Source organism: Enhydra lutris, unplaced genomic scaffold (genome assembly GCF_002288905.1).
Source record: "Enhydra lutris kenyoni isolate GAN:26980312 unplaced genomic scaffold, ASM228890v2 scaffoldscaffold22, whole genome shotgun sequence".
In the NCBI taxonomy this organism is placed as follows: Eukaryota; Metazoa; Chordata; class Mammalia; order Carnivora; family Mustelidae; genus Enhydra; species Enhydra lutris.
The window spans coordinates 7515830-7527884 of NW_019154106.1; the positions used below are offsets into that span (position 1 = coordinate 7515830).

Genomic DNA, 12055 nt, shown 5'->3' on the forward strand with positions numbered 1-12055 from the left:
CCTCATTAACCCTTTCCTCTCTGTTTCCCCCCCGCAGGCATCCCTCCCCCATCCTTCGTTGGAGCCCGCAGCGGGGGAGGGGCGCCGCCGCCGCCACCGCCGCCCCGGGAAGCCGGTACCTGGGCCTCTGCGCCTCGCCCCGCGGCCGGGCCCATGGCACTGTGAGCCAGCGAGGGAGCCCCGCTCGGCGCGGGGGGCGCCCGGCCCCCTCCCCGCCCCATGCGCCCGCGGCTCTGAAGCCTGAGCGGGGCCGGGGGCCGGGCGGGGCCGGGGCCGCCGGAAGCATGGCGGCCGGGAGCCGGTGGCGGCCGCGGTCCCCGCGGTTGCTGCTGCTGCTGCTGTTGGTGCTGGCGGCGGGCGCCGGCGGCCTGGAGTTCGGCGGCGGCCCCGGGCAGTGGGCTCGCTACGCACGCTGGGCGGGCGCGGCGAGCAGCGGCGAGCTCAGCTTCAGCCTGCGCACCAACGCCACGCGCGCGCTGCTGCTCTACCTGGACGACGGTGGTGACTGCGACTTCCTGGAGCTGCTGCTGGTGGACGGGCGCCTGCGGCTACGCTTCACGCTCTCGTGCGCCGAGCCTGCCACGCTGCAGCTGGACACGCCAGTGGCCGACGACCGCTGGCACATGGTGCTGCTGACCCGCGATGCGCGCCGCACGGCGCTGGCGGTGGACGGCGAGGCCCGCGCGGCGGAGGTGCGCTCCAAGAGGCGTGAGATGCAGGTGGCCAGCGACCTGTTCGTGGGCGGCATCCCGCCCGACGTGCGCCTCTCGGCGCTCACGCTCAGCACCGTCAAGTACGAGCCGCCCTTCCGCGGCCTCCTGGCCAACCTGAAGCTGGGCGAGCGGCCCCCTGCGCTCCTGGGCAGCCAGGGCCTGCGCGGCGCTGCCGCCGACCCCCTGTGCGCGCCCGCGCGCAACCCCTGTGCCAACGGCGGCCTCTGCACGGTGCTGGCCCCTGGCGAGGTGGGCTGTGACTGCAGCCACACAGGCTTCGGCGGCAAGTTCTGCAGCGAAGGTGAGCCCGGGGGAGCCGCTGCTGGGCGCCTGGGCTCTGGAGCCAGGGCTTGCCGGCGCCGGGTCCCAGGGTCATTCATGGCCTGGAGGGTTGCCGGCGGCCAAGGACGTGTGAGAGCGCGCGCCAGCCAGCGGGGTCGCGAGGCGTGTCCTTGCGAGGGGTGGGGTGAGGACGCCCGTCCTGAGGAGAGGGGGCGCGTGGCTAGCCAGTGACCTGTGTGGACGTGGCCTGTGCAGGGCGGCCTGTGGGTAGTACTGTGCCGTCTGGTCCTGTAAGGGGCTGGCCGGAGCCCGAGGGTCCGAGCGCTTGAGGGTCTGTGGGTCGTGTGTGGGGGGGTGTGTGAGGGAGTGTGCCGACAGGATGGGTGCCGCCGGTCTTTTGTGGGCGGGGACTATGGGGCTGTGAGATCTACTGTGGGTGCAACCTGGAAGGCTAGGCGGTGTGCAGGTCGGGAGGGTGAGGGGTCTGCCCAGGGGGGTGGGGGGGGGGGGGGGGGGGGCGTGAAGGGCTGCGGGTGGGGCCGGTATGGGCGGGGCCTACGGAGGCGGGGGCGTGGCGGGCCCAGGCCAGCGGAACAGGTGCTGCCTGCTGGGGCCATCGGAGAATTTCTGAGAGTGAAGCCTGGGGAGTATGGCTGGTGAGGCAGGGGCCAGACGGGAGGAAGAGGACCTGGGCATGGGGAGGAGGGCACGCAGCGGGGGCAGGTGAGGGACAGCGGGGACGGCCAGGTTGTGCCCGGAAAGGGAAGTTTCAGGGAGGGATAGCCTCCACCAGCTCCCCGGCTTCGAGGGGAGGAGCTGAGTGAGATGAGGGGACAGGTCGTGGGGGTGGCGCCAGGCCTGGTCCCTGAGGGCTGTGGTTCAGGGGGACAGGGAAGGAGGACTTGAAGGCACCTGTTGTACCTTGGTCTGGTGGGGCGGTGGAGGAGATGTTCCCCATCAGTTTGGGGACTAGGATGGGCATCTCCTTTGACCCCGGTCCGTGGTGGCAGGCATGCTTTCCTCTGCCCCAGACCCCTAGAAGCTGTTGGCCACCTAGCCACTGTGTGTGTGTGTGTCTGCCCCCTCCCTGGAGAGGTAGAGACTTTTGGAGAATGTGTGTGTGTGTGTGTGTGTGTCCTCAAACTAGTGCGACAGTGGGACTGTTTTGGGGATGGGTGTCCTCCTGGCTGTCAGCATGTGCGCAGCCATGGGAGGAGCTGAGGCTGCCCGTGTGGCCCTGGGTTTGGGATGCGCTGTATTTTGACAGTGTATCCATGGTTGTGGTAGAGGAATCCTTAAGGAAAGTGTTTGGATTGCTTTTGTGGGGTTATTTGCATAAGGTTGTGGACTGTATCTTCAGGAACTGTGTGTATTAAGTTAACCTGACACCTTCTCACCTTTTCTCCAAGGAATGCAGGTGCTCTCTAAACTGTGAAAGTGTGTGTCTGTGTGTGTTCGGCTGCACACAGAGGCTGGGAGTCTGGCATTGTGTATTACGTGTGAATGGTCTGCTTGGCTAGAGTGGGGTTTACAGACAGGAGCTGTGGGGCCCAGGAGAGTAACCAGTATACAAGTGAGTACCCGCCTGCATGTATCTTAATGGGAGACCTCAGTAAGAGCCTGGAACTCCATAAGAAATCTTTCTTTCCATGACTTTGAATTTGATTCTCTGATCTCCATGACCTTTCCCCTCCAAGTCTTTCTAAGAAAACAGGATGAAGGGGTGCCTGGGTGGCTCAGTGGGTTAAGCCTCTGCCTTCAGCTCAGGTCATGATCTCAGGGTCCTGGGATCGAGCCCCGCATCCGGCTCTCTGCTCAGCAGGGAGCCTGCTTCCCTGTCTCTCTCTGCCTGCCTCTCTGCCTACTTGTGATCTCTTTCTGTCAAATAAATAAATAAAATCTTAAAACAAAACCAAACAAACCAGGATGAACCACCCATCTAACTTGACGGAAAGGGAATTTGAGCTATGGAGAGGTTGTAGTAGCCGGTCCTTGGGCTCACTGGCAGAATAGGGCCTGAGTGTATGAAAAATACAGCCAGAGGCGCATTGGTCAGTCAGACCCTTGTGTCCAGTCCCCAAAAGGATTTACTGGCCAGAGGCTCCCAGTGAGCCAAATAAGGTGTGTGCTTCTGAATACGGGTTGTGTGGTTGTGTGTCTGAGGTGTGTTGGGGTACCTGTGTGTGGGAGGGACAGTGTGTGTATCATATGTGTGTGCTGGGTGTGAATGAGATGAATGTTTGTGTTAACTGTGTTGGAGCTGGGAGAGACAGCTGCCTATTTGACCCATTGTGTATGTGCGCGCGCGTGTGTGTGTGATGAGAGTCATGAAGAAGAGGGAAAGGGGACATTAGGTGGGTGTCAGACAGCTGGTCAGGGCAGGGTTGTCTCTGAGTGTATGTGTGTGTGTGTGTGTTGGGAGCTCTTGAGGGAGGGGCGGCACTTTGTGATAAAGGGGCGGGGATATGCCTCTCCGTATTCCTTGTACCTAATACGGTACCAGGCACTTAGTGGGTGTTTGATAAAAAATTTGCAGGATGAATTAAGAGATATTAATAAGTATTGGGGAAAATAAAGGCTTGGGTGAGGCTGAATGGGTATCTGAAAATGCGTATTTTTCAGATATGTGCTGTGGGTGGGTGCGGGGTGGTAAACACTGACGGTGTCTGGAGGTGACAGGCACAGTGACGGCCCTGCTGATTTGCATCCCTCTCCCCACCCCATGACCTTATTCCCTCTCCTTATATTTGTTCCTATTTCCTGGGCAGCTTTTGTAATATCTTGTGCTCCTTACACTTCTGGTACATTCTCATCCAGCCGAGGAGGAGAGGAATGCAAACTCCCACCCTTGGGCTTGGGGGTTGAGGAGAAAGACTTTAAGGGGAACAGGCCTGGCTCCTCATCCCTGAGACAGAGCTGAGAGACCCAGAGTCCCCACATCTCCCTCTGAAGTTACTGTCATTTGGTGATTATCTTCTTTGAGGGAGGCTCAGCTTGTTTGACATTGTGGGCATTTAAAAATGTCAGTAATTCATAATACCCTTTCCAAATAGGAGTTATTTTTATATCTGTCCGTTGTGAAAAGGGACGACTCAAAGCTACTATGAATTCAGGAAAGCTTTTAGATGACTTTGATGTTATATTTGCCATTGTGGTTAATCAAAGATACATTAGAAAAAAGTTTTTTAGCCTTACAGGCAAGACATATCAATCTGCCTTCAGTATCTGGTGTGCATATGGATTTGTGGGTGCTCTGGAATCACCCCCCCAACCCAGGCCTTCCTGGGTCTGGGCCTACCCATTGACTGAGAACCTCCCTGTTAGGAAATGTGCTTCTTTTTTCCTCTGGGGCAGGGGGAGGGAGAGTTGTCTGGCCACAGGTGATTGAAGAGAGAGCCAAGTTCGAGCGACGACTGAGCGTGTGGACCCAGTGCTGATAATCTGTCAAAGCCAGGCTGAAGTGGCACCGGGCAGGGATTTGCATGGGAATTCCTCCCGTCCCTCCCACCCTCAAGTGGAATGGGGGCACAGGCATGTGGGATGGAGTGGCAGGGGTACACGTAACTTGGGAGAGAAGTGTGAAGCCAGGAGACAGGGAGGTAGATGCCCCTTTATTTATGTGTGTCTTTCTTATGGTGGTTGCTGACTGAATTCAGTAAGTAGTTATCAAGGCCTCCTTTGTGTGAGGCCTCGTGTTGAGGGCTAAGGGGGAGGGTCAGAAATGAATAAGATTCTGCTCTGGGTGGTGACTGTTTAATTGGGGAAGCCGATAAAAAAGCAGTCCAGTGCATGGGAAAGAGCATGGATTATGCAGCCCTGCCTGGGCCAGTGACCTTGGACTTTAGCTCTCTCTGCCCTGGTTTCCTTTTCTGGAAAATGGGGACCATAATAGTGTCTATCTTACAGAGTTATGGGAGCTAAATCAGCTAATTCATGTCAAGAGCTTAGAATAGTGTCTGGCACATAGAAAATGCTCAATAAACACCAGCAAAAGAACAAGGCACAAAATCGTGTGGTATCAGGATGCCTGGGCGGCTCAGTCGGTTAAGTGCCTGCCCTTAGCCTAGGTCACGGTCCCAGGGTCCTGGGATGGGGCCCCACGTTGGGCTCCTTGTTCAACGGGGAGCCTGCTTCTCCCTCTGCCCAATGTTTCCTCTGCTTGTGCTTGCTTCCCCCGTCCCTGACAAATTAATAAATAAAATCTTCAAAAAAAAAAAAATAGCGTGGTATACGCCCAAAGAGATACACCAAGACGGTGCAGCTCAGTGATCAAAGCACGGACTCCTGAGTGTCAGGTCTGCATTTCAACCTGACCTTCTGCCCTCACCAGGCTCAAGCCATCAGGTGAGTGCCTAACCTTCAGACGAATTTTTCCTTACCTGCAGATGGAGATGAGCAGGCTTGTCTCGCAGGTCTGTCGTGGGAATTGAATGAATGTCTGATATATAAAAAGTGGTGAGTAGATGGTAGTTACTATTACCAGCAGGGTGCTACCGGTGTTGCAAGGAAGGGGATAACTTTACAAGTTAGCGGGAATTGGTAATAAAAGGCATGCTTTTGAGGATTGACCTTGACCATGGATGAGTAAGCTTGGTTTGAGGGCGCCACTCCATGCACAGGCACTGGTAGGAGCAAAGGCATGGGAGGGAGGGACATGTACGGCCCGTCCGTAGAGGGGACTCCAAGAATATAAGGAAACAAGAGCGACCTAACACAGGAGAAGCAGGCTGAAGCCAGGTCTTGGAGTTTTGACTTAAATCATTCAATCAACATTTGTTGGATGCTGTGTCCCAAGTATTGGCAAATGCATCCACTAAGCCTCCACAGTTTTTTTTTTTTAATATTTTATTTATTTATTTGACAGACAGAGATCATAAGTAGGCAGAGAGGCAGAACGGGAGGAGGAGGAGGCAGGGTCCCCGCTGAGCAGAGAGCCTGATGAGGGGCTCAATCCCAGGACCCTGAGACCATGACCTGAGCCGAAGGCAGAGGCTTAACCTACTGAGCCACCCAGGCGCCCCAAGGGTCCACAGTTTTGAGCAGATAGATGAATAAAAGCTATATATCAGAAGCTGGGAGTCTACTGTAGAAGGATTATGGGTGGCAGAGTTATGCAGTGGAGAAGTCAGTTGGGAGACAGTTCAGGAGAGAGATCTGGGGCCCCCGCATTTTGCTGGGCTTGGGGAGTGGCGAGGAAGGGTGGTGGCCTTTGTGACAGCAGGAGGAGCACGTGCTTGGGAGCTGTTGCTGGGATGGAAGCTCTGGGACTCAGAGAGGAGGCAGAGGGGATGTGGTTTCAGGTTTGATTGGAAGGACGGTGGTGGCGGCGGGCTGGGCCGTGGCAGCGGAGGGGTGAAAGGAAAAGGGGGGGCGGTGGGAGGGGAGCAGCCTTGGGCCCCATATCGTGCACGTGTTGAATTGCGGTGTCCCTTGGTGTTCTTAGACAGAGACACCCAGGCTGTTGGAAAAGTGAGACCAGAGCTTTGCGTTGAAGGCGGGGCTGTGGATGGAGACCTGGGTGCCACGGGGGCGTGCGAGGAGAGAGAGAATATTTGTAGTTCTGGAATCAGAGGAGGTGGCCAAGGAGAAGGTGAGGAGACGTCATAGGAGCCCACAGGTGGAGAGGAGTGGCTGCAGACATTACGAAGGAGCAGTTAGAACAAAAAGAGACCAGATCACACAGTCAAGCCTGGGAGAGCCTGGGACCTCACAGCTAGTGAGCGTTTGCTGTGCCTTGAATGTTTTTTCTCATTTTATCCTCATGCCACTGCCTGGATCTGAACCCCAACGTGACTCAGGGGCCAGTTGTCCCCCACCGTTGTCCATGCTGCTTCCCAAAGCTCAGGCAATAGGTCAGCTGTGTCGCGCATTACTCGCGTGTGGGCTTTTTTTTTTTTTTGCATGTGGTTTATTGGGGGTCATCAGGGAAGGTGTTTCAACAGAAGCCAGTAACCATTCCCAGTTCTTCAGGTCACAGCTTTTCCCTCAAGTTGGGACGTGATGAGGGTGTTCCCGTGTCTGCCAGTAGCTGTCCCAGCGCCAAGAGAGTGCAGTGGAAATCGATCAGTAAAATCTCAGTCTTCCGGGGCCCTGGGGGAGAAACTCACCCTGGAAAGTGGAGGATTATCCCATTAAAATCCACAACTCACCAACACTGAAAGCATTTCAGACGGAAATCTTCCCGAGATATGTCGCACACCTCTCTGCCTCCCCGAGCATAATATTTGGAAAGTGATTTAACCTTTTCCGGATGACTCAGGATGTCGTGATTCCCCTTAGGTGTTGGACTGTCATACTGTGGTTCCTTCACTGAGGTTTGTCCCTGCCTGAAATGATGCCTGACTGCTGTATTTGGATAGTTCTTAGATTAGCTTTTCCCGAGTTTTTCCACCTCCGTCCTTAGGAAGGGTTGTCATGAGGTAGCCCACATCTCCTTGCATTCGTGAACTTGGAAATCAGCATTCCCAAGTGTGTTGGGGTTGTGGGTCACCACCGGTAAGTGGGTTCTGGGTAAGGTCTGAGAGGTTCTCCTACGAGGATATAATAGTTTTTTTTTTTTTTTCCTTCAAAGGGTTTATTTATTTATTTGACAGATAGAGATCACAGGTAGGCAGAGAGGCAGGCAGAGAGAGGGGAAGGGAATCAGGCTCCCTGCCGAGCAGAGAGCCCAATGCGGGGCTGGATCCCAGGACCCTGGGATCATGACCTGAGCCGAAGGCAGAGGCTTTAACCCACTGAGCCACCCAGGCGCCCCTATATAATAGTTTTTAATGCATCACCATCAGTGACGTTCATTGTGGCCGCTCAGAACTTTTTCTTTTCTTTTGTTCTGGTCTTTCTCACTGTCCTTGATAATGAGTCTAGTCTGCTGGAATCCCGAGTTCATGTTAGGCAAGACAATACCATCTCCGCCCACTGGTGGGGCGGATAAGACTTCTGTGTGTGAAAGTTGAGTAAATGAGGTCACGTATGTGGAACCACTATGTCAGCTGTTAATATCCGATGCCTGTGGGCCTGACAGTTTCTGCTGCGAGAGAGATGGCTCCGGGCTCAAGAGAGTGGTTCAGGGAGTGGCTGGCGTGAGAACCCAGAGATGAGACAGATACTCACAAGGAAAGCCTCAAATGGCGGAGTGGTTAAGAGCAAGGGGGGCCCGGGGTCTAATCTAAGTTTTCTACTTGCTGTGTGTGTCAGCTTGGGTAATTTACTTAATCACTTTGTTCTTCAATGTCCTGCTCTGTAACATGGAGGTTATGATGTCGATGCAAGGACACAATGAGCTGTATGGAAATCCTTTACAATGGGCCAGGCACTGTTCTAAATGATCCATAAAGGCGACTCTGATTATCAACCCTAGTGGTTAGAGAAGTCTGCAAGAAGGAGGTGGGACTTGGCTAGATATTGAACGAGGACTGAGTGAGATTTGTGGAGGTGGAAAGGTACGGGCAGGGCTTTCCCTCCAGGAAAACAGCCTAAACGCGAGGTCTAGGAGATGGGAGTTGGGTGTGTTGGGGTGCGTGTGAGGAGACCAAGATGGTTGTACTTTGGGGGAGATAAGATCAGAACTGTAGAGTCAGGTCAGCTTCTAAAAGTCTTGACTTCCAGCCAAGAATGTGGGTCATGGGAAGTTTTAAAGCCAGACAGATTTGGGTTCAGATTTTGACTCTTTCCCCTCACTGGCGTTGTGACACGGGACAAGTTTCTCCTGCTTTACGAGGCTCAGTTTCCCCGTCTCTGCGAGAGAGTGATGGCAGCATCCCTTGACAAGGCAGTAGTGGCGAGAGATGGGAACAGTGCATGGAAAGAGCCCGGCACCCTTGAAGTACTCAGTATGTAAGAAGTGTTTTTGATTATTCATTCAACAAACATAAGCATGCCTTTTTCTGAGCCAGGAACTGTGCAAGCAGCTGGAGGTAGAGATGAATGAGACATTGTCCTTGCTTTTGGATATCACACAGTCCAGCCAGGAAGCAGAGATGGAAACGCAATTCGCCTTGGAGATACAATAAAGTGAAATAATGATACAATGTACATATTGAGAGCAGGCACAGAGGAGGGGTGGTTAGCCCTGCCTGTGAGGCCAGTTGGGAACACAGAGGTATACTGACCTGGTCTTAAAACAAGAACTAGCTTTCTCAGGGAGCTAAGGGTGGGAGGAGTGGGACTAGGGAAGGGTCTTTCAAGCCAAGGGAACAGTATGTGCAGAAATGTGGGACATTAGGGAAACGGACAGCCATTGGGTGTGGCTAGAACCTGGATTGTCACAGGAAAGGAGTTTGGAGGGAGGCATGGGTGAATTTCCAATGGACTCGCTTGAGAAGATCAGACTGTATCCTGGAGGAGTGTCCTAGGAAGTCTTGAAAGGTTTTAAGCAGGGTTGTGACTTGGTTGGACCACTTTAGTGGTGTGTGGACTAAGAATTGCAGGGGAAAAAACTGGTGTGGGGGGAGATCATCGAAGAGGCTTATTAGTGTTCTGGGGAGAGGATCTGAGGAGGGTCTGGCTTTGGGGCCATGGTGGGGGAGGGATGGAAGGATGAAAAACATTTCTAGGAGTTTTGTTTAGTTTTTAGGGGTTTAGAAGGTGGAACTGACAGGACCTGGTGATTGGTATGAAAAAAAAGAACAAGGCTGATTTCTGGATGCCTACATTGACCAGGGAGAGCAGGTGGGAGGAGAGGGAAGGGTTAGGAGGTCCATCTTGGGCATGTTGGAGGTGAGAAGCCCAGGTAGAACTCTTCTGAAGACAGGTGGGGACATAGGTTGAGAACAGAGAAGAGGGCTTTGAGCCACTGAAAAGTTCCGAGTGTGTGTGCAGGTGCACATGTGCCTGTGTGTGTGTGTGTGTGTGTGTGTGTGCATGTGTGTTGATCACAGCAGTATTTCATCAGGTGTATCTGGCCCCTGGGCCAAGAGAGCCTAGTTGGGGATGGGCAGGGAGACCAACCAGCAGGAGGCTCTTGGAGGAAACCAGAGGGGAAGGGTGGGGCTAGGATGACCTAGGAGCACAGTGGTCAAAGTCAGAGGTGATTTTGTGCCGTTGGACAAGTTTCCTTCCCTGCCCCCAGGAAGTAGGTAACACCACCAATCTCCTGAGGTTGCTGGGAGGGTAATGCGTGAGCCCCCTGCTGAGGGCCGGTAGGGTGTCAGCCACTTGGCTAATTAGCGACATCTCGAGCTTGGCTGAGTGGGGGGCACCTCACGGGGGCTTGAGAAGCATTGGTTGAATGCAATGCCTTTGCCAAATGCAGGTGCAATGGGCCTTTGGTTGCAGGGGTGGAGAGAAGCGCGGCTTTCGTGGTGGACTTTGGGTGTCAGGGAGCTGTCCGAGTAATCGCTGCGCAGGCAGACAGGGACCCACAACTGGTACCCAGGGGAGAAGCCCAGTCTACAAACACAGGCTGGGGAGTCCTTAAGCCACGGAAGTGAGCTATCGCCAAGGAGGGCAGGGAGAAGGAAGGAGTGTGGAAGGCATAGGACCCAGCCTGGAAGGGTCTGTGATGGCAGGTGAATCAGCAGAAAGCAAAGAGCCTCACAGAAGGAGAGGTCAGTGAATCTCCAGGAGCTGTGTCCCGGAAGCTGGGAGAGGCAAGTCTCACGAAGCCCACAAACCTAGCTGGCTCGTTGCGTCTTCGTGGGTATAGCGCGGCCCACGTTTGTGGCAGGTGGGAATACTTTTTGAAAGACCAGCCATGTTGGATTTTCTAGAACATCACCCTGCCTCTTTGTTTGTACAGGTGCTGGAGAGATGATGGCGCTGACTGCCTGGGGCGTTTGCACAAAACGGGGCCAAAGAGGTCCGGACGTGGGGCTCCTCGTGAGAGCCCAGGGATTTTCCTGGGGGATCCTTTCTAGCCCGCATAGCAAACCCTGCCCTCAAAGCAATGCAATCCAGTTTATTTAAGAACACTGTGTAGACACAGTTTTGGGGGGGGTGCAGCTGGCCGGTGGAAGCAGTTCTGTGTGTATAACACGCGCAGATAGGTAAAGGCTTGTGCGAAATGCAGATAGACGGTGGACGGACAGACAGAAAGGGGACTGTGTTCATCGCGGAGTCCTCAGCCGGCGGAGGGAGAGCAGGGCGTGGTGGCGGTGTGCGCATCTAATATTAGCTCTTAGATCACCGTGTGGGTATTGATTCTGCATTCAGCCTCTGTGTGTGTATTAAGGAGGTGGGATAAGGTCTGATAAATGACAGTGTATGTGTTTCTGAGAGACCTAACCCCCTAAGAGCCACTGAACAAGTGACACAAAATGACGCCAGAGGCAGGTGACGGCGCACGCCTGCGGGAGTGAGTGTGCACCCTACAGCTGTGTGTGTGTGTCCCGTGGCCTGCAGGCCCATGTGCGCGTGCATCGTGTGCGTGTGTGCGTGTTTCTGCATCGGGTCTGTGCGTTTGTAGGCTGCGCTTTTTCTCTGCCACCTGTTGCTTCCTCCGAAGTCTCCTAGGAGGTGGGCGCGTGAGAAATGTTCAGGGAAGGGGGTGACCCCGCCTCACCCAGGGCAGACCAGAGCCCGGCCTTCTTGGGCTGTTGTCGCTTCTTCGAAGGAACTGTCTCCAACCTCTCTTGATCCACTGGGGTCAAGACCCAGGCCCAGGCAGAGCCCCTAGGTGAGGGCTGGCGACCCAGAGGCTGCAGTGGGACTTAGGGACGGGTCCAGTGTGGCCCACTGTGTTCTGATCACCTCCCCCAGCTGCTCGCCCCTAGAATCACAGAACTGCAGCCAGAGGGGCCTTGGAAGGATTCGAGTCCGCCCGCCTCATTTTTACAGAGGAGGGACAGGTGGCTCAGAGAGGTCCAGTGACTGGGATGGGATGGGAGTCACGCGGCACTTTGAGGCAGAACTGGGCTTTCTGACCTTCTGACTGTGTGTGGATGACTTTTCTCCCCTGGGGGTGGGGTGTTGTGGGGGGGTGGGTGGTGGCATCCGTGTGTGCAAAGGCTTCAAGTGTGGGTTGCGTGAGAGATGACACATGTCTCTGGATCGCTGAGCGCCTATGTGTGTCAGTGTGTCACCGAGTGTGAGTGTGTCTCGGGTAAGCCCTGTGTGAGCGTGTC

The 12055-nt window shown here is 54.8% G+C and overlaps 1 protein-coding gene across 1 annotated transcript in view; it reads left to right on the forward strand.

The window, feature by feature from the left end:
- The first annotated feature begins 284 nt into the window (after positions 1-284).
- The window catches only part of LOC111149787 (neurexin 2), a 96328-nt gene continuing 84557 nt past the window's right edge, over positions 285-12055 (forward strand). Inside the window, 1 exon segment of the mRNA XM_022507049.1 lies at positions 285-1014. Within this exon segment, the coding sequence (XP_022362757.1) occupies positions 285-1014 (730 nt within the window).